Consider the following 26,754-nt stretch of genomic DNA (forward strand, 5'->3'; position numbering starts at 1 on the left):
GCAGGGAGAGATTGAAGATGTCCGAGAGGACCTCTGCCAGTTGGTCTGCACCTGCTTTGAGTGCACGGCCTGGTGCTCTGTCTGTTCGCATCGTTTTCCTTGGATTCACACGAAGGAAAACTGATCTGTTGTTGAGCGTGAAGGGTTAATCAACTGATTTTTTTTCAAAAATATAATTCATTCACTTTTACTTAGACTAAAGAGAAAAGAGCTTGTTTCATTCTAAATTACTGAGACTGGACAGATCTCTGCATTCTATAGACTCCAGCTGAACAGCAAACAAAAACAAAAAGTGATGTTATAATTCAGTAGGTCTGGCAGCATCTATGAATTGAGAAATAGAATTAATGCTTCGCGTTCAGGCACACTTCCTCAGAACACAACTCAATAACTTCGCGTTAGCAAAAATCAATCAATCAAATTCAACTTACAAAGCCACTGAATTATGCCACGCACAAACATGGACGTCTTCGAATAATTGCATCGTTTTAAACAACAAAACTCAATTGAGAGCATCACCGTTTCGCCAGTACGTTGTATATATTAAAATAATTTAAATCGACATAAATTACTGTCGATGTGCACCGATAAATAAATGTACAATAAATAAATGAGGCTTGTGCCCCTCACAGAGATGGCGGCCAGCAGTATCCAAGGCCGTTGCTAAGGGTAACGGAGCCAGCGATGGGCAGGGAACCAATGAAGAAGCGCGTTGTTGAGGGGTGAGGGGTCTATGTCAGGAGGACATGTCTGACTCAGGCAGGGCCTGGGAGCTGAATATTCATCAATTTAAACCTGGCTCCCTGTTGCATGATCCACAGGCTGTTTAACACTGCAGGGTAAGTAGGTATTTTAAAAAAAACTTTAAAGGTGTACGTTTTCATCATTGGTGTTTCTTTTTGTTATATTTCCCCTCCTGAGTTTGAATTCTCAGCTGGTAGGCCATTCAGAACTTGTCCTCCTGCACATTATTGCCAAGTCCAAATTCATACTCAATTCACTTATTTTTACATCTGTGGTATCAGTTTAAAAATAAGGACTTGAGGTGTTTACTGTTTGAGGGGATGCTGGTTGCCCATCTTTGATGAGTGAGATTGGATAATTAGCTACATAGAGCAATATATTATAAACCTGATCATGTCCCTGTCCAGATGTGTGCACTCAAGTGTTCATTTTCCAGAAGAACCAATAAATAGAAGCAATTTCTGCATCACCCCTCCCTTCTCCCCCCATTTTCACCCAGTTAATTTCTCTCTGATCTCAGACCAGGGAGGGAGTGTGGCATTCTTCTGCTGTGGCTATTTTGAGGTGATAACTGAGAATCAGTGAGTAGTCCTCTTCACATCTGAGGTAAGGTTGTGGGTGCAATCCACAATACAGAGATCTGAGCACATAATATGAAAGATCACATTCCTAATGCAGTATAGAGGGACTGTTGTGATATTAGAGGTGACATTGAAAAGGAGACCCAACATGTCCTCAGCAAGTGTAGAAGATTGCATTGCACTGATCTACTGAAGAGCATGGAGTTTTCCCTGGTGTGCTGAGTCAATATTTATTCCTCCACCAACATCTAAACTAAATGGTCTAGATATTATTACTTTGTTTGTAGGAGCTTGCAGTGTGCCAGTTGGCTGCCATGATTCACAACAATGACTACACTTCTAAACAGTATCACATTAGCTGCAAAGCACTTAATTATTCTGAAAGGTGCCATAGCAATGCAAGTTATTTTTCTAGTTGCTATGTGGAGTCGAGTTGCAAAAGTTTGTTGACTGTTGTATTTAGTGATAAGAATGATTTGTTTTACCCACCCCTCCACCTCACCGATGTGTTGGCAGGTGACCCTATGGGATCATCCAACATTTTAATTTTAAGTTGCATTTAAAAACCTTGTTGCAAAACGAAAGTGTTTCAGCATCTACTGTGGTGACTGAATGTTGATGTGATGGCATTATCTAAGGCTTTGAACAGTGCTGCACCATTGGCAGAGTTCATTTATTCAGAGATACCAAGCTTATCCTGGGAGCCAGAAAGAAAGACTTGCATTTATGTAGCACTTTTCACTATCCTGACGGTATTGAAAGTGCTTTGCAGTCAAGAAAGTACTTTTTGAACTTTATGATGTAGAATTTTGATTGAGGAGAGTCTTGGCAATCATTCAGCACTGAATTGTCTTTTGATTATAATTATGTTTTTAAAAATTCATTCATAGAATGTGAGAATGGCTGGCAAGGCCAACATTAATTATTTATTTCCTTAACTTAAATTTGAGAAGATAACTTAACCACATATGCTGCCAGGGAGTTTACCCAGTGCTTTCTGTTTGTACATGAATAGTGCCTTTGACATAATAAGGCATTCTCAAGCATTTTACAGACATGGTTTTTAATAAAACAAAATACTGCAAAAGCCATGTGAAGAAATATTTGACTTGGGCAGAGAGAGAATTTTTAGAAACTGTCTTAACATTTTATATACAAATGGAGACAAATTGGGTGGAGATGTAGAGGTTTAGGGATGGAAATCCAAAACCTGGAGTCTTGAAATTGGAAGGTGCGATCATTAACAGTCTAGTGATTTAAAATTAGGGATGCTTATGGCGGAATTTGAGGAGCATAGATATTTTGGGAATAAGTTGGTCACACCAGGTAAGGGCAGCTGGTTTTCTTCCTTAAAGGACATTAGGGAACCTCTTTTATGTTTTAACAATAGTCCAATAGTTTCATGGTCACCACAACTGAGATAAGCTTGATATTCCAGAATTAGAATTGATGCAATTCTGATTTACTGTGATGGATTTGAATATGGTTTATTAGTCTGGGGTCCTGTCAGGGTATTCCCTGAACAGACTGTCAAAGTCATTTGGCAGAATGTCTCACTAGAACTTTCCAACAAGTACCAAGATATCCACCTGGCCAGTTAGAAGAACAGTACCTGTGCGATCCTTCATATATGCCCACTATATGCTGCCCTCGAACTGGCTACGGGATGCAATAGAGACTGCCACCTACCATCTTCTGGAATCTGCTTTTGTAAAGAAAATCTAGAGAAACATGTGGTGGTTTTTGTCGAGGTTCACCCTGAGCAGCTCCATGATGCAGGTCTCTGCATTCTATGGTCTGTTCTCTGGGGCGCATGCTATGACAAACATCGACTACACCTGGGGGCCATCAGTTCAGCAAAAGATGCTCTTTGGTCTGCTTGAGACCTGCCGGTCTTCCGGAGCAAGGAGTCAACCCTGAGCAGTGTTGTGGACTGGTACATTCCAGGGTCCTGGGCAACATGCTGATGGATGCACTAAAGCTTGGGATAGATGCTGCCAAGGTGAGGTGGGGAGAAACCACTGTCTAAAGTCTTTTTGTCAAAGTTAAGTGGGAGTCCGTTCAGTTATCGAACCCTCTCAATGCTTCAGATATGTCAATATAAGGTTCAAAACATGTAGCGCTGGAAAAGCACAGCCGGTCAGGCAGCATCCGAGGAGCAGGAGAGTCGACGTTTCAGACATAAGCCCTTCATCAGGAATGTGGGGTGGAGAGCGGGTAGGAGGGGGTTGAGAAACTAATGGTGGGGGGAAGGTAGCTGGGAAGGCAATAGTAAATCTAAGGTTGTTTTGTTGGATAGAGTCAAACTCCGATGGTTGGTTGTTTTAATTCGTATGAACCAAACTGCTTCAGTGATTATATACGTTCATAAAGATATTTTGTGAATAAAGTATGTTTTTTGAGTCTGGATTTCAGTGGGTTACCATTCTTTTTAGTGATTTATGTACTGCCTTCCTGGCCATTGGTTTCCATACAACTAGAACTAAATCTTTGAGTTACTTATTCATAAGAGGAGAAATTTCTTCACCCAGAGAGCGGTGAGCCTGTTGAATTCTATGCCACAGAAAGCAGTTGAGTCCAAAACATTGAATGTTTTCAAGAAGGAATTAGGTATAGTTCTTAGGACTAAAGGAACCAAAGGTTTTGGGAAGAAAGCAGGAACCGGGTTCCGAATTCGATGATCATGTTGAATACTGGAGCAGGCTTGAAGGGCTGAATGGCCTCCACCTGCTCCAATTTTCTATGTTTCATTCAGTTGGCATAAATTGAATGGGTGATGTAAGCAGATTCAGTAATAACTTTACAAAAGGGAAATGAATCAATGATTGTAAGGGGAAAATTGCAATGAATTACAGTTGGAAAGCACCAAACAGTGGGCCTAATTTAAAGTTTCTTTCAAAGAACTAATGTAGGCCTCTCTTCCATTCTATACCATTCAATGAACTGTAGAAAATGTTTCCAGTTAAAGGGGCCATCATATCCTTCCTTGGCAAGAACACGTTTCCTGTAAGCATTCACCAATTACGTGCCCCACGACCAGCATATTATACTGACAATGTACTGCAGCTCACCCAGAGCCCTGATCTACCCCGCCCCTCAACTTTCCTATCAAGCCACACAGCATCCTATTTTACTGTTCTTTAAGTGTTACTGGATCAAAGTCCTGGAACTCCCTCCCTAACAGCATTGTTGGTCTATATACCATAAATAGACTGCATCTGTCAGCACATTGTCCAGGATCTTGGAATGTACCAGTCTGCAACACTGCTCATGGTTGACTCCTTGCTGTGGAAGACCGGCAGCACGGCCAGCATTTTCTTGAGGGTAATTAGGAATGGGAAATAATATGAAAGATGATTTCTTGTTGCTTGTACCCTGCAATGAACAGCACAACAAAATACATTGAAAAGCTTGAACTATCGCAACAATCTAGTGCCATTTTGAATAGATTAAGAATAAAAAGGTGTAGCTGAAAGAGAGGCCATCTTCATTCTGCTGCCTCCGCCATGAGACCTGAACCGGCTCACCTGTGTTGTCACCCCTCTGCCACCTGCACCAGACCCACCAACATCAGAGTTGCCATTTTTCAGGTGCCATCACTTTGCCGTTGGGCCCACCTCATCAACAGGACGCCGATGTCTGGTCTTATGCTAGACCTACACTCTCCCTGCAACCAGGAGCTCTTGGCTCTGCTGCTATTGCCACCTCGCCAACATCTGGAGTCCCTGCTGTAGGCCTACCACACCACCAGCAGTTCATCCACCACCATTTCATCCACCCCCTTGCTGAATCCTGGAGTCTCCATTCTGGACATGCCACAGCCAGGAATCCTTGGCCTACTGCCAGGCCAGGCTCCTGCATCACCAAGAGTCTCGCTGCAGCAGCCCTCCTCCACAGTGTCACCACCTCTGTGGCTGCGGAGAGGAAGAAGATGTAGAAACAGAAAGAAAACAGAGGGGAGGAAGCAGCTGGTCTGGAGTGGACAGGCTCAGGAGCTTGAAGACTGCCTACCTTGCCATCTTGGTTGTAGTTCTTCATTTGATGCAAAGTCATTTGATGATTTTATATTTTTTATTCTTAATTCTGGCCACACCCACATGCACTGTGCCACTCTATTATCTTTAATGTGGGAGACTGATTGATTGAACATATTGTCGATTTGCACCCAGGAAGATGTGGTGTGACACAGACTTTGTGATTCTGGTACAGAATCCTCTATAATCTGAGATGTCTCAAAAACAATACATGAAATGGGTTATACCAAACTGGAGCATGTCTGTCCACATGGTTGTATTTAAGAACCTTTTCCTCCACTATTGTTGTGAGAACATCTGCACAGACATTTTCTCGCGTGTTGACAACTGGAAAGAGATTTTTCTTGTCAGTGAAAAAGATATAGTGACTAGAACCACTACACGGTAGAAAGAAGCCATTCAGCCCATTGAGTCTGTACCAACTCTCCAAAGAGCATCCCACTCGGACTCGGGCCATTACACTCTTCCTGTCACCCTGCATTTGCCATGGCCAATCCACTTAACTTGAATATCTTTGGACTGTGGCGAAAAATGACCCAGCCACAGGGAGAACATTCAATTCCACAAAGTCACCCAAGGCTGGAATTGAACCTGGGTTCTTGGTGCTGTGAGGCAGCAGTGCGAGTCACTGCACCAACCTTCAAAGTGATCCTGAAACATAAAGCAAAATAGATGTTAGTAAACGTGAGGAACTTGCTCAAGATGAGAAATCCTGATGACAGCCGCTCCATCAGGGCACCCCATACTGTCAAGTTCCTCACATAGCTAAGGATTATTTGAGGAACAGCTGAGGATATCTCTGTTTTAAAGTCAAGATTGCAGACCCAGTGTACATGGAAGGCATTATTTAGTTTGCAATAAAGGTTTCACCATCACAGAATTCACTGCAGAAAATGAGGTGATGTTCTGATTATTTTCTTTGATTTGGTAGGATGAGTGATGAGCATTTAGAATGTCCTGAGGAGGGACAGAATGCTTTGTGATCCATTGTTTTTTTTTCCCAAGCACCTTTTGAGCATTATGGAATAGAGCTCCCTCAAGTGATAAGCAGGTGGAAATGCAGTGTTTGAACTTATTTTAAACCCATAGGTCCAGTATTACCTAATGATAATACCCACTTCATAGTGAGAGCCATAATGCACTACTCTATTCTTAAATTCAATTAATCCTTCTACAGTACCTTTTTTTTCTTTTTCAACAGCATCTTCCAAACCTGCAACTTCCACCAACTAGAAAGACAAATACATCAGATACAAGGGAGCATCAAAATCCAATAACTCTGCCCCCACCACTAGCACCACAAACAGCGTTGTGGGTGTCTCTACATCGCAGGGACTGCAGCTGTTCAAAAAGACAGTTCACCATCACAGCATGGACAATGACATCCTTCTCCCACAATAAGTTCCTCTCCAGTCCTGAGCAATGTCCCAAAACCTGGCATCAAGCTTGCAATACAGCTGTCTGGAGTCTCCCTTTTTACTGCAGCGAACTGTATTGATCCACTTATTGCACTATCCCCTATTCCCACTCCATTTTAATTGCTCCCCTCAGTTAAATAGCATCCTGTACCACAGTTTCATGATTAGTTACCTCATCTGCCCTCATGCTCCTCCAAACAGGCTGAAAAATCCTGAAACCTGTTGGACAACCACCTGACCCTATGACTGACCAGATCTGAAGACCTAATCCTGAAGACTGCCTTTTGGTAAAAATCATCCAGATAACTATTCTTCCACCCTAATGTGTTGGCAACACCATCATGGACTCTGCCCTGAAGTGTTTCTCAAAAGCAACTTCTGATGTGTAATTTAGGCTGACTTTGATTTTATTTTCTTTTTAAAAAAAAAACTGCATGAAGTGGAACAGGTTTTGTATTTGAAATTTTCAACTCTTAAAACCATGACAGTTAAGGCCAGTTTGTTGCTTTCCTACTACATAGCAGGCTGAGAGCAGAATAGACCATGAGTTGGGTGTGGATCTTCAAGCTGGTTACTCACAGGAATGGCTTTTCTTTCCTCCTCCCATTAGATTGGAGCATGACGCTGACCAAAGGAACTTTCACCTACTCGAGTGGTGAGGAGTATCACGGGGAGTGGAAAGAGGGTGAGTCTGTTTTTTATTGTATAGCCTGCAAAGTGTGACTCAGGCTATTTATCCAGATTCTGTGGATAATTCCTTGGTATTTTACTCCGGTCGCAAGGATGTTGGCACGTTTGTACATCTCCTTTTTTAGTTGTTAAATTATTTGAGATGCGTCAGGGGTTAAAAGGAGATTAAAAGGGGTTAGTATGACAGTCAAAGATTGGAAGGTTATGGGGGGTGCTGCTGAGCGGTTTGCCTATGGGGGAAGGGTTTATGTGGTAAATGTACAAAACTCCAATCAAATGACCAAAAGACATGGGATGGGGGATAGAATTAGAGGAAATTACAGAACTGCGATAAAGATCATCCATGCGAGCATGTGGAACTATTTTGGGAATATGGTCAGTGTGGACTGGTTGGACCAAAGGGTCTGTTTCCATGCCGAATGAATCTATAAGTAAAACTAAGTATGGCCATGTTGAAGGTGCAAACTTGCATAATGCCTTCCAAAGTGTTAAATGGCTAATTAAGTACTTTCCAAAGTCTCCTAATAACTGTTGCAGTGTAGGAAACTTGGTAGCCAATGTATGGATAGGAAGTTCCCATAAACAAGAATGAGACAGATAAATGGGTAATCTATTTCAGCTATGTTGTTTTAAGGGATAAATGTTGGCCAGGACCTTGGGGAGAACTCTCCTGTTCTTCAAAAGTTACTACGGAAAGGACAAATAGTGTCTCAGGTTAACATCTTGTATCAGTGCAAACTTCCCCAGTAGCATACTGGAGTGTCTGAGCCATAACTGACATATAAGGATGCGACAAGGATTGTAACTCCAGTTGTATAATATGCATTGGAAGTGAGCTTTCCACATGATTCCCCTTAAACTGCTGTAGTATAGTAGGTCACGGCCATTGTTATATCCTGAGTGGTGCAATTATGACTCTGATGTACTGTATTGATGTTGAATAAACTTTTTGATAATGCATCAGTAAAGGATGGGGAATTTGGATAAAACTAAGAGGGGATGCAAGGAAAAATATTTTCACCCAGAGGGTTGTGGGAATCTGGAATTCACTGCCTAAAAGGATGGGAGAAGCAGAAATCCACATAATGCTTAAGAAGTATTTAAATGTGTACTTGTGATGCCAAAGCATACAAGGCTTTGGATCAAGTACTGAAAAATGAGATTAAAATAGTTTGGGGTTTGCTTTTGACTGACACAGATTGTGTGGACCAAAGAGCCTTTCTCTGTGCAGTAGACCTCTATGACTCTGACTACAACTACTACATTAGTTGCATTTATATAGCACCATCATTACATTTCCAAAGGTGCTTCAAAGGAATGTTATGAAACAAAATTTGACACCCAGACACTTTTAATGCTGGGGCATATGACCAAGAACTTGTTCTATGAATTAAGTTTTAAAAAGGGCCTTCATAGGATAGGTAAGAGGCTGAACAGAATTCCATGTTTGGGACAGAGGCAACAATAAAGGCATGGCCTTCAGTAGTGGAGCAATGAAAATCATAATTGGAGGAGAGCAGAGATCTTGTAAGGTTATACAGTTCAATATTGTGTGAGTATACTTTTGTGTGCCACATATATCTCATTCTTCCATCATTCATCCATCCGTCACTCTATCCAAAATGTTAACTGTGATTTCTTTTCGCAGATGCTGCCAGACCTGCTGAGCTTTTCCAGTAATTTCTGTTTTTGTAAGGTTATGTAGCTGGACAATGTTCCTATATAGGGGTGAGGCCTAGAAGGGATTTGAGTCTGAGGTAAATGTTAAAATCAAAGTATTGTTTAACCAAACACCACTGCAAGCCAACAAGCATAGGAACGATGGATGAATAAAATATGTGTTACGTGCAAAGTATGCCAGCACAGTATTGAACTATATTTGCTTAAATTCTTCAGTTTCCCATCATGTACAGTGATCGGGTCCCATTTGGTAAAATGTGTCTCCCAGCAACAACTAGATTATTGTGGAGAGACAAGGGACATGTTTTGTGGAACTTTGTGTTCCGGCCTCTACCGTTGATGATCTCTGCTTGTCATTCCGTCCCTCGACACATCTCCTTTTTTGAAGACTCTCGCATCTGGATGTAAGTGTGTAGGTATGAAGAGAACCCTTCAGTAATTCAGCCAAATGTGTCAGCTTGAAATTGAACAGCAGGCATTAGACAATTTATCTGCACTGAAGTTTGTCTTAGCTGTCATTTCAACACTATTCACTTGTCCAAAGCCTTCTAGGTAGTAGAGGGCACAGGCTGGAAAGGTGCTGCTGAAGAAGCTTTGGAAAGTTGCTGCAGAGCCGTCTTGGATGTGATACATACTACTCCCATCAGGGGTGGGGGGAGTGAATATTTAAGTTGTTGAATTTGATGCCAATCAAACAATCTGTTTTGGCATCGTTAGTGTCAACCTTCCTGACTGCTGTTGCAGCTGCATCCATCCAAGCAAGAGTATTCCATGACATTCTTGATGGGCTATGGATGGCCTGTTGAGGTCATTGTGGTACTTACCAAATGCTTCCCCAATGAAGGTCATCACTCAAAAGGTTTGAAACTGGTGAGTTCCAGGCACATGCATGGTCATTCACCCATTAGATGCCTAACCACTGTGGACTGACTGTAATCTTCTGTAGAGTCATTTACACTGTGACCTTGACCCTTCCATTGTACCAGGTCGTCGGCACGGGATTGGGCAGCTGAGGTTTGCAGATGGCAGCAGCTACATGGGCCAGTTTGAGAACGGCCTGTTCAGTGGCCGTGGAATGCTGCTCTTCCCTGATGGCTCAAGGTAAGCTCAAGTCCAAATATTCTTCTTGTCTCTATCCTTTAGGCAGTGCAGTCCAGGCAGAAGACTCTGAAAATACAGTTGGTTTCCTGGCCTTGCCAGCAAATTTCAAATAATATATGGATTAACTTGTATTTATACACCGCCTTTCAAAACCTCAGGAAGTCCAAAAGCAACTTACAGCAAATAAAATACTTTTTCAACTATAGTTGTTGGAGTGTAGGAATGGTGGAAGCTAATTTGATCATATCAAAATCCCACAAGTACAATGTGATGAAATCATCTATCTTTGGATTTGAATCATCTATTGCTGGATAGATTTGAATGTAGATATCTAGCAACTCTTGGAATTGATTTGTGCTCTGAATTTTACAATTTGGATTGTTGGCTTCTGAACTCTTTTTTTTTTAAATTAATGACAACACCTCTGTAGTGTTCAAAGTGAGTTGGTATTCTCTCTTCTGTCTCTATCTGTAATGGATCGCTCATCTAAGTGTTGAGGTAGAAGAAGTTGGCTGTGCCTGTGTTGTTTTTCCCCTTATTGCCAGTGGGTGCTGCTGCATTGTATAGTACAGTTTTGAACAGTAAATGCATCCTTTGTGCTCAGCTCCATCTGGACATGGATTTTGCATCAGACATCTTCCAGTAGCATCAAAATGGACTTGCATTTATATAGCACTTGGCATTTCCTCTGTCTTAAGTGCTTAACAGCTATTTCTGAATCATGGAAAATGTTATGGGAAACCCAGCAGCACATTTGCGAACAGCAAACCCCCACAGAACAAGGAGCATACACCGGACCATTTGTTTTTTAGTGGTGGTGTTTGACCATGATAGATCTTTTGAATGGAAAACTAAAAGCCAATCTGGCAAGCATGGAAATACGATGGTAGAGTGGTTTTGTCACTGGGCTAGTAATCCAGAAACCCAACTAATTTTCTGGTTTCAAGTGGTAACCTCGCTTCAAATCCTAGCATGGCAGATGGTGGAATTTGGACTGAATAAAAATCTGGAACTTAATGTCTAATGATGACTATGTAACAGTTGTCAATATGGTAAAAAAATCTAGCTGGCTCACTAATGTCCTTTTGGGGAAAGAAAACTGCTGTCATTAGCTGGTTTGGTCTACATGTAACTCCAGACTCATAGCAGTCTTAAATGCCCTTAATTGGCCTAGCAAGGTTTTTGATTCAAAGGTAACTAGATATGGCCAATAAATGCTAGCCCAGTCAGTGACACTTGCATTCCGTGGATGAATTTTTATTTTTAAAACCGTATGTCAATTCATACCAGGCAGAGGAAACCTTAAGAATAGAGATCCTTAACATTGAGACAGGTCTTGAGATAGATTCTGTTTCAATTTGAGATTCCCGATATAGGGGGTTTGTAGATATCAACTTGCATTTATATAACACCTTTTTAATGTAATAAGCCACCCACGCCATTATGATTGACACCCAGACCCATGAAAATTGGTCTCTTGTTGCCCATCCCTACTTGGTTTGAGTTGAGTGGTTTTGTAGGCCATTGCAAAGAGCAGTCAAGAATCAATGATTTATGTTAATTTTATAGTCATAAATTCCAGTATTAATTTATAAAGTTTTAAATTTCGCCAGCTGTTGCGATAGGATTTGCTCTGTCTCCAGACCATTCCATTTAGTATAGGAGTTGGGAGGTCATGTTGCAGCTGTACAGGACCTTGGTTAGGACACTTTTAGAATACTATGTGTAATTCTGGTCTCACTCCTATAGGAAGGATCAGAAAAGATTTACAAGAATGTTGCCAGGTTTGACCTATAGGGAGAGGCTGAATAGGCTGGGGCTGTTTTCACTGGATCGTTGGTGGCTGAGGGGTGACCTTATTGAGGTTTATAAAATCATGAGGGGCATGGATAGGGTAAATAGACAAGGTCTTTTCCTGAGGGTGAGGGAATCCAAAATTAGAGGGCATAGGTTTAGGGTGAGAGGGGAAAGATATTAAAGGGACCTGAAGGGCAACGTATTAATGAAGAGGGTGGTATGCGTATGGAATGAGCTGCCAGAGGAAGTGGTACTGGCTGGTACAATTACAACATTTTTAAGAAGCATCTGGATGGGTATATGAATAAGAAGGGTTTAGAGAGATATGGCCAAATGCTGGCAAAGGGACTAGAATTATTTAGGATATCTGGTCAGTGCGGATGAGTTGAACCAAAGGGTCTGCTTCCATGCTGTACGTCCCTATGACTCTGTGACTGAGGTTCAGGACTAGTAGTCCAGTGACATTACTACCCTCCTTCTAACGCCCCCTCTCTCATCATTACAGTAAATCCAATTGCAGATTCAGTCGAAACTTCTTTACCCAAAGAACGCTGGTAATGTGATTGAGGTGCGTGGCATGGACTAATTTAGGAGGAAGCTGGGTAAGTACAACAGTAAGAAAGGATTAGAAACACATTGACAGGGAAAGATGAAATAGGATGGAAAGATATTTGTATAGAGCATAAACAGTGAGATCAACCAGTTAACTGAACGATCCATTTATGTGCTATAATTTCTACGTAATTTTATTTTGTCATGACTCACTGGGGTAGTGCACGGGAAATCAAGCCTCACTATTCTTGGCATAATCACAGAAGTTAAAGTTTTTACAAGTAATGCACAAAATCTGCAAACTACCTGATTTTCTCATGTGGAGGTGTCGGTGCTGGACTGGGTCAGAAGTCATGTGACTCCAGGTTGTAGTCCAAGAAGTTTAATTGAAATCGCAAGGTAACTCCGCCCGATGAAGGAGCTGCACTTCGAAAGTTTGTGCTTTCAAATTACCTGATTTTCTGACCTGAATTGTTAGAAAGCATGGACTGGTTTTCTGTACTTGTAGCAAATCTCTGTTTATTACAGAGACTGTCTTAAATTAAATAAACACTACAAATCAAAATTCTGAACCCCTTATCAGCTCCCTCTTCCAGAGGGACAGGCAGGCAGACATAAACGGGGAAAAACAGTACATGGGCTGAGAAAAACATTGGGAAAACATTTCTATAGTCTTTGATCCTAAGATCTGTTGGGTTGATTCTAAAGGTCTCTCCTCAATCTTCCTATTTCCAAATGCCTTCTACTTGTTTACAAAAGACACGGTGTGGCTGGTTCACTTGTGGGATGTCTGGTACTTATCCAATTCAAATTCAGAACTTGGAGCATCTATTGAGGGTAAGTTTTCTTCAGATTTACGGTGGCTTACTGCAAAGAGCTGAGAGAGAGTGAGTGAATTTTGGCTGCTGCAGATCTGCTGGTTTCTCTTCTGGTCTGCCCTCGCTCCTCTGTGTCTTGCACTGAGTGTAAGTAGTTCAGCTACCTGACAATCAATCATGAGGTTGTTGGCAGGCAGAGGACCTTTGTCATTTAATACAAGGACTCCCCATTTTTTTGAACATCTGACTTGTGAGCACTTATACTTATGACATGATGCCACACGTTTTAATGTTAAAGACCCAACGTATGAATGTTTGCTGTACTCCTGAACAGCTGTTTTCCATTGTCCTTCATTGTATTCCAACTTGCAAACAGACTCCAGAATGGGACCCATTCGTAACTAGCCTGTAAATGGTTCCTAGTCCAACCAGCTGTTTTAAGAAAAACCATCAGCTCCGGTTCATCTGTACATTGCTGGAGCCTACGACTACACAAATTATTCACAACACATAAAATTACTTACTTTCACAGAGCCAGCCCTATATATCCTTGGTTTTCAAAACAGTTCTTTCTCATTTCAGCCCACAGTTTTAAAAAACATTAAAAGATACAGTTTTTACAATACATGATGGGCTGGGGAATGCGTGGAATGGGGGAATACAACCTGACTGTTGGACTGTAATAATTTGTAGCAAAGGTACTTTGCTTTACAAAAGTACTTCACAAATGCCATTACGAATGAAAGGCTGAAGGAAGTCCAGTAGTGGAACAGCTGCTACTTCCTCCTTTTGTCATGTTCACTATTGCTGTTTCTGTTTTCAGATATGAAGGTGAGTTTGTACAGGGGAAGTTCCAAGGAGTTGGTGTCTTCACTCGCTGTGATGGGATGAAGTTTGAAGGAGAATTTAAAAATGGACGTGTTGAAGGATATGGTAAGAAGTGATCTACTCCATTAACATTTTGAGCCGTGTTTGAAAAAATATTCAGTAAAGAAGCCTCCACTCAACCCAACTCTAGCTAACAGCAATAAAAACACAAAGTGCTGGAAATAGCACATCTGGTTATATCTTTGAGAGGGAAACATAGTTAATAACAGATGAAGAAATTTATACATTTTAAAGATACCAAATGGAATGTGGCACTGAGACACTATTAAATGGTGGCGGAGGCTTGAAAGGCCAAATGGCCTACTCCTGCATCTAGTTTCTGTGTTGATGTTTCAGGTCATTGATCCATCAGTGGTGATGAAGGGTCATCATTGATCTGAAACATCACTTCTTTCACTCTCCGTATATGCTGTTGAATATCTGCTCAGAATTTTCAACATTTTCTTAGTTCAGATTTCCAGTATTTTAAATAGTTATCTTCACTAATGTAGTGATTTTGCATCAGCCTTACTCTTGGTGGGATAATGAAGGGTGGAGTTGGGCAAGAAGTTGGGTACTTAATTGGATGTTTGATTTGTTGGGAGCTGGTGGTACTAAGTACTTGGAATTTAGTTCAAATTGTACAACCGTCTTCTGCACTCAGACTGGAGTGAATTGTGGAAAGAGTTAGAATCTGTGGGGGTTAGGATATCTTCCATTTGCTTTCTGATAATCTTACAAGGCAGTGCCCCTGTGGGCGAAAGGTTCCTTGTTCAAGAAGCACTGAAAGGCTTACTGGTGTTCTTTAGAGTTATAAAGATCATTACGTTGGTGCCAGTTAAAACGGCCATCTTACTATTTGAAATCCATTTTCCAGCACTTGGCCTCAGCCTTGTATGCTTTGACATTGCAAGCGTACTTCTAAATACTACTTAAATGTTCCAGGGGTTCCTGCCTCTCCCACCCCTGCGGGCAGAGAGTTCCAGATTCCCATCACCCCCTGGGTGAAAAAGCTTTTTCACACATCTCCTTGAAACTTTCTGCCCCTTACTTTAAATTGATATTTCCCTCAGTCATTGATCCCTCCATCAAGGGGAAATGATTCTGCCTGTATAACCTCATCTGTGCCCCTCCATTTCATACATCTCAATCATGTCCCCTGTCAATCTCCTCTGCTGTAAGGAAAACAATCCCAGTCTGTGCAATCTCTCTTCTTTGCTGGTCAAGTGTAACACCAGGAAACATGACCTTGAAAGTTAGATGAGCAATTTAGGAGTGAAGTTGGAAAACAATTCTTCATGCAGTAAGTGATCCAAATGTGGAACTCTCCTGCACAAAGGGGTAGATGCTAGTCCAGTTAATAGTGTTTCTTTTGTTCATTCAAGGGTGTTGAGTAATATGGAGTGTAGACATTAAGTGCAGTTAGGATACAGATCAACTATGATAATAACAAATAGTGGGACAGACTTGAGGGCTCCCTGAAGTGTTCATAACAAGCTAAGCTGCAGGGTTTTAATTATTTTTTTTAAACCTTGTGCCTGCATGTTCAAATGAAGTATTTGACATTCTTTGCCTTCCTCTCAGGATTGTTGATGTTTCCCGATGGTTCGCATGGGCACCCAAGAAATGAGGGCATCTTTGAGAACAACAGGCTGTCTAAACGGGAGAAGTGTCAAGCTGTGATCCAGAGAGCACAAGCGAGCGCAAAAAGTGCACGGGCTCTCTCCCTCTAACCATTCCTCTGTGCTTAAAATCGATTAGCGGTTCATCCTATCTGTGTGGGAGAATGCAGAAGGACTGTGTTTGCATTCAGAACCATTGAATTCCAAATTGTGATGATGCTGTGGTCTCTCTTCTGTTTCTATTGCAGTCTGGATAACAGTATTCTGGACACCTGGGAACAGGTGACATGTGGATTCCATTTTCTGGTTTCCCAATCTGAAGCTCCGGTTCTTGATGTCTGGGGTATCGCTGTCAGGAGGAAGACTTCAGCCGTTGGCCACTGTAATCTTCCCCAACCCTAAAATGCGGCCTGCAAAGAGTATTTGCTACAATCTGGGCTGGGGGGAGGAGTGTGAAGGGTTAAGGGAGCAGGGGTTTGGGAATTGACTAAACAAAGATTTCCCTCTGATGATGTCTCCGAGTACTTTACATCTCTGACCTGATGGTGACCCACCAGAACTCCAGCAGAAAGGATCAAAGTCCAACCACTTGGAGTTTTCTGACAGCTTGGTTTGGTCAACAAACGTACCTTATGTAACAGTGCAGCTCCAGGGGTGCTCCTAACCACCACCACCCTTGCTCTTCTTCTCCCCAACCTCTCCCCCCCCCCCCCCCCCCCCCACCCATCTCCCTGAACAAAAAAATGAGTCTTCAACTAATCAGTGACTTTTCTCTCATTGGAATTGGTCCAAAAATGAGAAAAGAAACTATTCCCCTGGCAGTACAGACTTGATGGGCTAAAGGGCCTCTTCTCTATATGTATGCTCCTATAGTTCTATAAGGTGACTAACTGAAGAACAATTAGCATAAAAGCCAAAAGACGACAAGTAGTATTTATTTTCTCAGCAAACTGCTGTGATCTGGAATTCTCTACTAACATTAACATTCTAAAGGGAACTGTGCATCTATACTTGAAGGAAAAGGATTTGCAAAGCTGTGGAGAAATGAGGGTGAAGTGCAGTGATTGTATAGCTCTTTCAGAGAGACAGTACAGGCGTAAATGGCTGAAAGAGTTACTGATTATGTCACGATTGCCTGATGGGAGATCAGCTTATCCGATTAATCAAAGGTAACAACCTATACCATCTTCACAACATAGCGTCTGTGTCCCAGTGTTTGGTTTTGTGTGGGTTGTGTCGATATGTCTCTGAACATGTTTGAAGTTGCTGCTACTTTCATCTCTGATTTTCTGAGCTTGGATTATCAAGCAAGCGCCATTAAGAGCAGACCTTTTCAACTATTCATCAGATGTGAGAAACCTATCAAGAATGTAGAATGGAGATTCCAGGCTTGGTGGGAAACCTGCAGTCTCTGAATCCAGGTTTGGGAATTTGGTGATTACTTGAAGTTCCATATCCTGGCTTCATTCATCCTCCATACCTACCTATTCCAGCTATTGCTTTCCCACCCTGCCTCTAGCTTCCTTACACTTTTGCCTGGTTTCTGTCCACTAAAGCTTACCCTTTGTGGCCCCCTGATCCTGTGCCCTCTTGTCCTTTGCCATGGTATTTCTAAGATTGCACAGATGTACACCTCTGTAAAGTCTCACCTGAATCTTCAGTTTAATGAACACCGTTTTTGTGTGTCTTGATATCCTTGATTGCAATGCCTTTATATAGCCCTGATCCATCCCAAGATGTTACATTGCTGTTAACCAAATGCAAACCAGGGTGCTCAGTATTCCACCTATTTCATTCAAACATCTAATGAGATGAGAAACCTTGTCATGTCTTTCTGTACAACTTAATTTCCTCTCACCATATCTATCTGGATTTTCACTTCATGCAGTAGAAACCAGTCCCTGGTTTCAATGGTAAATATATCACACCTCAGTCCAATGTGTTACAACTGTCTTCTCCAATGCCCCTTGGTAATTAGTAATTGATGAGGACCAGTTGTTCATTTGGTACATCCTGATGCAGCTAAACAACTGCTATGGTTCAGCATTATCTCAAGGTTTAGTTTTGTTTTTGATTTATTGTGATGTTTGATTAATGCCTTGCAGCAACCAGCCTACTGAGCAAGACTATGTTATGTTTACATTGGAATATAAGAGGAGGCCATTCAGCCCTTCAAGCCTGGCCAGATTAATTTGTGATTTGACTCCATATATCTTGGCCTCACATCACTTAGTAACTTTAGTTAACAAATGACATATCAATCTCCAATTTAAAATCAACACTCGATCCAGTATTCCCTGCAGAATTCTTAGCTGAAGCTTGCAGTGTTGACTGTCCAGAATTGCACTGACCATTTACCCTGAACCATTTCAGTGTTTTCAATGGTGTTAAAAGAACAAGGTGAAATTAATCAGGAAACCTTCAGTATTCTTTTGTTTCTGATGAGTTGAGCTGAAATATTAATCAGTCTCTCTGCTAGAAGTTGTGCATTTCCTGTGCTTTTTATTTTCATTGTGTACACAGTGTTGTAACTGGTCTTTTCTAACCTGCTTTATTTTTGTTGAATTGCCTTATGCCTTATCTTGCCTTTTATTGTCAATTTGAACGGGGTCTCAGTCTAGACAATGCAGGATTGGACTAGTAATAAGCTGCATTTGCAGAGAAACTTCCTACCTCGCTTAAGATGGGGAGATTCCATTAATAAGCAGGCCAGCACTCCATTGTGAGTCCTTCAACTGGATGACACTATTTGGGGGATGAGGGACTGAACAGGGGTTTACTTCCATGCTCCCATTTGCAACACTCCATCCATGCTTTAATATATCTAGTGGAGAAAGAGAACTCAACCAGCTTCCCGAACACACACCCCAAATTGTTTCATTTCTGCTCGTTTTAAAGTTAAGGGGAGAGAGGTTCATAGCCTGCCTTGGAGGAGTGGGGATTGAATTGAGCCAGGGGAAATTTCAGTGAAAAAAGGGGATAAAGTCGAATGCCTTAATATGAATACAAGTGCTGTGTTGTTCTGGGTGGTGATGTGTTTTAGTGTGATATGATTCAGAAAGCAGTCCTGCATCTCATCACTTTAATGCATACCTAATCCTTTTTGGAGCATGATTTGGAGATGCTGGTGTTGGACTGGGGTGTACAAAATTAAAAATCACACAACACCAAGTTACAGTCCAACAGGTTTATTTTTATCTTAAACTTATATGGAGATCTTATACTGCACAACCTCCTGATGAAGGAGCAATGCTCCAAAAGCTAGTGCTTCCAAATGAACTGTTGGACTATTACCTGGTGTTGTGTGATTTTTAACATTTTGGAGCAGACTATAATGAAATGAAAATTGGAGCAGTGATTGTCTGCTTTTTAAACTTTTAAGTAATGTTGATTTGCTGGCTGCTGTATTTTTGTGCCTTTTTTTGCATACGATACAGGGAAGCATTAAACTGGACAAGAGTGAAAAGATTGGTTAGATTGCACTCTGAAATATACTTTTGAGTAACTGAATAATTTGTAATGTAATGAATAATTTTGAGATGTGGCATGCGGGTGCGTGTTGCCTCACAGGGAAGGGGACAGGCGATGCTTGAGGATGAGATTAGTTTATACCTATGGTACCCAACGCTGTCTGCCACTGGGGGCTTTCCTCACCACATGTCTTGGTCTGCTGCACACTCCAATAATGCAGATTGATTCCAATGATTATCAATAGTTCATCGTAGCAGGGTAAGGTAGGAGGTGAACTAGATGGAATTTGGTCTTGTTTGCATATTCCTGTGAAGGTCAGATATGTGACCCCTTCAACATTGTTATGGAAAAGGGAGCCAGTAAAATGATCACATGACTATATTTTTCAGGTGGTACTTTAACCTTTACCATCTTAGTGACATTCCACACCGTTCCCTTCCTTTTGGTGGCAAAATTGTTGTGCAACTGTTATTTCTTTCTGTTGGAAGATCAGAGGTTTGCTCAGGGCTCTGAGTTGTGTGATGTAGTTGGCCTTTTTGGCACTTGAGATCATTTATAACTTATTACCCCATTCACAACCCCCTCCACTAGTTTGACCTTATTTTTGTTTTATTTTCCCCTTGCTTTTGTTTGTGCTGTCTCTCCTTTATATTAATGTACAGGTACTTTATATTAAACAGAAAATGCAAACGTGTTGTGACATAGCCCCATCACCCTACCAGCTAATTTGGGTCCACCCTTTCCCATTAATGTCAGAATGAAGGTTTGGCCCATGCCATCTCAGGAGTTGAAGACTCCTTAATAATATATGTAATTCCTATGCTGCTGTCACAATTTGTAATGAATGGAGTATTATGCTAATGTAATGCTATGCTTTTTGTTACTTTTCTAAAAGGGCTGGACTCTTTTAAAGTTTTTTTCAAAATGGTTGCTGTTCCTGTTTTAGCCCGGGTGTCCCAGCTTAATGTGAAATAGGCAGGAAGGCTTATTAACTATAATTGTCAAAAATTCAAATTAATTGCAATGTAACTCGAAGTGAAACATGGTGCTTTCTCATTACTTGATTACTTACTTTCATGCCTTCAGTATCCGTGAGGAGTTGGTGGACGTTCTTGCACATATTTAAACTGATGGACTGAAATCTATCATGGAAATGTATTAATATTCTTACATATGCTGCCTTTTCTCTCCCCCAGTCTTATTTTTCAAGTGCAATTAAATATTTAATGTGATTGGCTTGTCCAAATAATGCAATAAACGTGGTATCTATAACTGATTCTTTAATTTCTCATGTTTTTCTCTCTCTTTCACTCATATACACACACACACACACCTCCCTCCCTCCAACCCTCACACCCAGTAGGGGAGTCCAGGAATAGCTCAGTTTAAGCAGTACTCTGAAACTGTGGTTTCCAGTCCCCACCTCAACAGTTGGACACCTCTTCCATCCAGATCTGACACGGGAACCACTGCACTGTCTCAAGTGTTGGCTGTTGGGACGAATCCCTATGATCCTGTTTGTATAATTGTTGTGGATCTTATCCTATTTAGAAAAGATCTGCGAAGTTCCAATGTCAGTACTTAAAAGTGTAAAATCAGTGCAATCATTAAATAAGCTCCTGTTTGACCAGTGCATTATCACCGTCTAATCGTACTCTTCTGCTCACCTCCCATTACCTTCTTGTTATTCCTGTTTCAAACAAATGTCTCATTGCTCTGTGAAAGAAATGCTTCAAGAAATGGAGATGTTTTCTAATTGACCTGTTCAGAGATCTTATGATGCACCCCTGAAATGGTGTGTAGTAAATAACTTTGTATTCTAAGCACTCCGAAGGCAACTGCTTTGTGATTATATCTTGATTTTGACGGTCAGAATTGGGTCTGGTTACTTCTAACAAATTATTATAGTAAAAGGTTCTCAAGTCATTCCTTAATTCTGTTCAGATGAAAATTGTTGGTTATCAGTTGAGCAATAGGTTAGCAAATTGATTAGACATGTTAGATCAGCCATTAGTGAGCAGCTTGCTTCAGTTAAAAAGTTTTTGGCTGTAGAAACGTAATCATAAAATCCAATTGGTACTCCCAATTCAGCACCGAGGTGGCACTACACTGTTCCCTTTTTTTTGTTTTTTGTTCATGGGATGTGGGCATTACTGGCTAGGTCAGGATTTATTTCTCATCCCTAATAGCCCTGAGAGCAGTTAAGAGTCAACAATGTTGCTGTGTGGGTTCGGAATCACACTAAGGCCAGACCAGATGAGGATGACTGATTTCCATTGTTAGTGAAGCAGATAGGCTTTCACAACAATGGTTACATGTTTACCATGATTTCAAAGCTTTAATTTTATTCAAATCTGAGCAACCACCATGGTGGGATTCAAACTCTTATCCCCAGAGCATTAGCCTGGGTTTCTGGAATACTAATCCAGGGACATTAGCACTGTGCCACCATTTCCCAAGAATGGTGGAGGCTGTTTTTAATGTCCTGGCTGATATTGATCCCTCATCCAACATCAATAAACCATATAATCACAGTGATTTGGCGGTGCTTGCAATACGCAAATTAACTGCTGCTTTTTTTTTACATTACAACTGACTACATTTCAAACGAACAACATTTGTTTTTTTGCAATGTTGTGGGACTTGTCAGAACATTGCTTACTGTGACTTCAGGTGCCTGGAGTAAGTAGTATTCAAGGTCTATCCCTAAACCTCTCTCTTTCTGTTCTTCAAACATCCATTCAAACGACCATTTTATTTTTGACAAAACCTCTTGTCTTCGTGTATCTTCTTATAGCTTTTCAAGTTGGATTTTGTTTAACGTTCCTGTGAAGTACTTTATAAACACAATTTGTTGTCTTTTAAACACCTGGGCAGATGGGTTGAAAGAACCTTGGGTGACAAGAGATGTGGAACATTTAGTCAAGAGGAAGAAGGGAGTTTACTTAAGGTTGAGGAGGCAAGGATCAGACAGGGCTCTAGAGGGTTACAAGATAGCCAGGAAGGACCGGAAAAATGCACTTAGGGTTTTCCTTAATCCTACCCACTAGAGCTTTTTCATATCCCTTTCTAGGTCTCCTAAGATGTTCTACACTTATGTGAGGGACAAGAGGATGGCCAGAGCGAGGGTAGGGGCTATTAGGGATAGTGAAGTGAAGTCATGCCTGGAGTCAGAGGAAGTAGAGGAGGACCTTAATGAATACTTTGCTTCTGTATTCACTACTGAGAGGGAACTTGATGTTTCTGAGAACAGCGTGAAACAGCCTTATGTGTGAGAACAGGTTGATGTTAAGAAGGAGGATGTGCTGAAAATTTTGAAAAACATAATGATAGGTAAATCTTCTGGACCAGACGGGATATACTCTAAGTTACAACAGGAAGCAAGAGAAGTAATTGCTGCGCCTTTGGCGATGATCTTTGTGTCCTTACTGTCCACTGGAGTAGTGCCAGATGATTGGAGGGTAGCAAATATTATTCCCTTGTTCAAGAAAGGGAAATAGGGATAACCCTGGGAATTACAGGCCAATCAGTCTCCTGTCTGTGACGGAATAGTATTAGATAGGATTCTGAGAGACAGGATTTAAGATTTCTTGGAAAACCATAGTTTGATTAGAGATTGTCTAGATGGCTTAGTGAGGGGCAGCTCTTGCCTCACAAACCTTATTGAATTCTTTTGAGGATATGACAAAATGCATTGATGAAGGTAGAGCAATGGCTGTGGTGTACATGGATCTTAGCAAGGCATTTGATTAGGTTCCCCTGGTGGCTCAGTGGTTAGCACTGCTGCCTCACAGCACCAGAGATCTGGGTTCAATTCCCACCTTAGGTGCCTGTCTGTGTGGAGTTAGAACATTCTCCCAATGTCTGCATGAGTTTCCTCCCACAATCCAAAAAATATGCAAATTAGGTGAATTGCCCATGCTAAATTACCCATAGTGTTAAGTCCATTAGTCCGGGGTAAATATAGGGTAGGGGAATGGGTCTGGGTGGGTTACGCTTCGAAAGGTCAGTGTGGACTAGTTGGGCCAAATGGCCTGTTTCCATACTATAGGGAATTCAATTCTAAAAAGAATCCCCTGGCCCAGAGAGGATATACCCTAAACTACTATAGGAAGCAAGGGAAGAGATTTCTGCACCTTTGGTGATGATCTTTACATCCTCATTGTCCACTGGAGTACTGCCAGATGATTGGAGGGTGGCAAATGTTATTCCTTTGTTCAAGGAAGGGAATAGGATTAATCCTGGAAATGACAGACCAATCAGTCTTAAATCAGCAGTGGGCAAATTATTGGAGAAGATTCTGAGAGACAGGATTTATGATCATCTGAAAAACCATAGTTTGATTAGAGAGCATGGCTTTGACAGGGGCAGGTCATGCCTCAAATCTTATTGAATTCTTTGAGGCAATGACAAAACACGTTGATGAAGGTAGGATGGTGGATGTGGAGTACATGGATTTTAGCAAGGTGTTTGATAAGGTTCCCCATGGTAGGCTCATTTGAAAGTTAAGGAGGCATGGGATACAGGGAAACTTGTCTGGATACAGAATTGGCTCACCCATGGAAGACAGAAGGTGGTGGGAGAAGGAAAGTATTCAGCCTGAAGCTCAGTGACCAGTAGTGTTCTGCAGGGATGGGTTCTGGGACCTCTGCTCTCTATGATTTTTATAAGTGACTTGGATGAGGAAGTGGAAGGGTGGGTTGGTAAGTTTGCCGATAACATGAAGGTTGGTGGAGTTGTGGACAGTGTGAACGGCTGTTGTAGCTTGCAACGGGACATTGACAGGATGCAGAGCTGGGCTGATAAGTGGCAGATGGAGTTCAATCTGGAAAAGTGTGAAGTCCTTCACTTTGAAAGGTCAAATTTGAATGCAGAATACAGGGTTAAAGGCAAGATTCTTGGCAGTGTGGAGAAACAGAGGGATCTTGGGGTCAATGTCCATAGATCCCTCAAAGTTGCCACCTAGGTTGATAGGGTTGTTAAGAAAGCATATGGTGTGTTGGCTTTCATTAGCAGGGGATTGAGTTTAAGAGGTGTGAGGTTATGCTGCAGCTCTGTAGGGCCCTGGTTATACCACACTTGGAATATTGTGTTCAGTTCTGGTCACCACATAGGAAAGATGTGGAAGCTTTAGAGATGATGCAGAGGAGATTTACCAGGATGCTACCTGCACTGGAGGGCATGTCTTAAGAAAGGTTGATGGAGCTAGGGCTTTTCTCATTGGAGCAAAGGAGAATAAGAGGTGACCTGACAGATGCACAAAGATGTTGAGAGGCATAGAATGGATAGCTAGAGGCTTTTTCCAATGGCAGAAATGTCTATCATGTGGAGGCATTTTTTTTTTAAGATAATTGGAGGAAGTTTAGGGGAGATGTCAGAGGTAGGTTCTTTACACAGAATGGTGGGTGCGTGGAATGCACCGCTAGCAGTGGTAGTCCCAGATACATTAGGGACATTTAAGCAACTCCTGGATAGGCACATGGAAGACAGTACAATGAAGGGTATGTAGATTAGTCTGATCTGAGTGTAAGGTAAAAGGCTGGCACAATATTGAGGGCCAAAGGGCCTGTACTGTTCTATGTTGACACATGCAGCATATCAGAAGGACCGATCAACAGATGAAATTTATTTCCTATTTTGTTTGCCACATGTAATTCCACCTTGGTAACTTTTCAATTATGTAACAATTGTAAATATTGTTTAATAAAGTCACATTTCCTTTTGATGAAATGTATAATTATAGCTCTACACTTGAGCAGAGCAATCAGCATTGAACACTTTGGAGCCTGGTTCAGAACAGGATACATTTAGGGAATAGTTCCTTTATACACTTTCAGGCTAAATATAATGCTGGCCTCATATCTAAAGGACTGGAGTCTAACAATGCAGCAGTTATGTTTGAGCTGTACAAAGGCCTGGTTAGACCCCAGTTGAAGTACCATGAACAGATATGGGCACCATACCTTAAGAAAAAAATTATGACCTTGGAGGGAGTAATATGTAGGTTTACAAGAATAATACCTGGACTTCAGGGGCTAACTTATGAGGAGAGATTACACTTTTCTGGCCTGTTTTCTGTAGAATTTAGAACATTTAAAAGGTGATCTGATCAAAGGTTTAAGGTGTTTGCTGGAAAAGACAAAGTAGAAAAACTATTTCCACTGGTTGGGGATTCTAGAACTAGGAGACACAGCCTCAAATTCAGGAGATAGACTTTTCTTGAGCAAAGATGTCTGAGCCATAGGTGGGTGTATGGAGTTAGGCCACAGATCAGCCATGATCTCACTGAATAATGGAACAGGCTTTAGAGGCTGAATAGCCGCCTCTTGTTCCAATTTTCAACAAGGGGTTAATTACAGAGTTAAAAAGCTCCCTCTACATTATCCAGCCAGCATATCTGAACCTCACATTTAGTGTGCCAATGAACAGGTGTGACACTACAATTTCTCACATCCTTGGCAACTGAGACAAAGGATGTGTGCCAAATGATTGTAGCGTGAACTCAACTCTGGGAGGAAAGTGGATGCATTGAAGTATTGTTACATGAGCTGGAAGGTCAGTGACAAAATGCCCCATCCTTTTTTCTCTGCACTTTTTCTCCATTTAAGGTAGTTAAAATTCAAGGGCATACTCACTATCTGTTACACATTATAAGCAAGCTGTACTCTTAAACCCATTAATCCTTCAATGGTAAAGCAATACAAATACTAAACGCACTACCTACGGAAAGTAACAGTGCAATCACGTTCAGGGATGCAAGCCAGAACACTAACTGAAATACACCAGAAATAACATTGGTGTAATTGAACTCAAAATATTAACAGCCTCTCTCTGAAAACTTTTAACTGAAAGTTCTGATGGCCTTTTAATTTTGGAATTTCAGTCCAAAAAGGTTAACCACAACATTGCTGCCCTGCCAAAAACAAGTGCAAACTCAACCAATACACCACCTCTTGAACTACTAGGCAAATGGTTCTGAAGTTCGCAGGGGTCACTGGACCAAAAACATTCACTCTGCTTTTTCTCCACACAGATGCTTCCAGACCTGCTGAGGTTTTCCACCAATTTAGAGTCATGGAGTTGCACAGCACAGAAACAGAACCTTTGATCCAACTCATCCATGCTGACCAGATATCCTAAATTAATCTTGTCCCATTTGCCAGCATTTGGCCCATATCCCTCGAAACCCTTCCTGTTCAAGTACCATCCAGATACCTTTTATAGCTTTCGATTCTGTTTCTGATTTCCAACATCATAGTTTATGGGCTTTAGTTTTAAATTGCACCAAAAATGTTGTTACTCCTCGTAGGTCTAACTTTTAATGGTGGGACTTTTGTATTTTAGAAAAAAAGACAGAATTATGGACCTCACAATGATCA

At 41.4% G+C, this 26,754-nt stretch overlaps 1 protein-coding gene across 1 annotated transcript; it reads left to right on the forward strand.

Moving 5' to 3' along the window:
• The first annotated feature begins 724 nt into the window (after window positions 1–724).
• On the forward strand, window positions 725–20,652 carry morn4 (MORN repeat containing 4). Its single transcript, XM_072557169.1, has 5 exons — window positions 725–839; window positions 7,388–7,462; window positions 10,134–10,248; window positions 14,239–14,348; window positions 15,867–20,652. The coding sequence occupies exons 2-5, from the start codon at window positions 7,396–7,398 to the stop codon at window positions 16,013–16,015; spliced, it is 441 nt and encodes a 146-aa protein (XP_072413270.1). The 5' UTR covers window positions 725–839; window positions 7,388–7,395; the 3' UTR covers window positions 16,016–20,652.
• Window positions 20,653–26,754: the final 6,102 nt, after the last annotated feature.

Source organism: Chiloscyllium punctatum, chromosome 38, assembly GCF_047496795.1.
Source record: "Chiloscyllium punctatum isolate Juve2018m chromosome 38, sChiPun1.3, whole genome shotgun sequence".
NCBI lineage: Eukaryota > Metazoa > Chordata > Chondrichthyes > Orectolobiformes > Hemiscylliidae > Chiloscyllium > Chiloscyllium punctatum.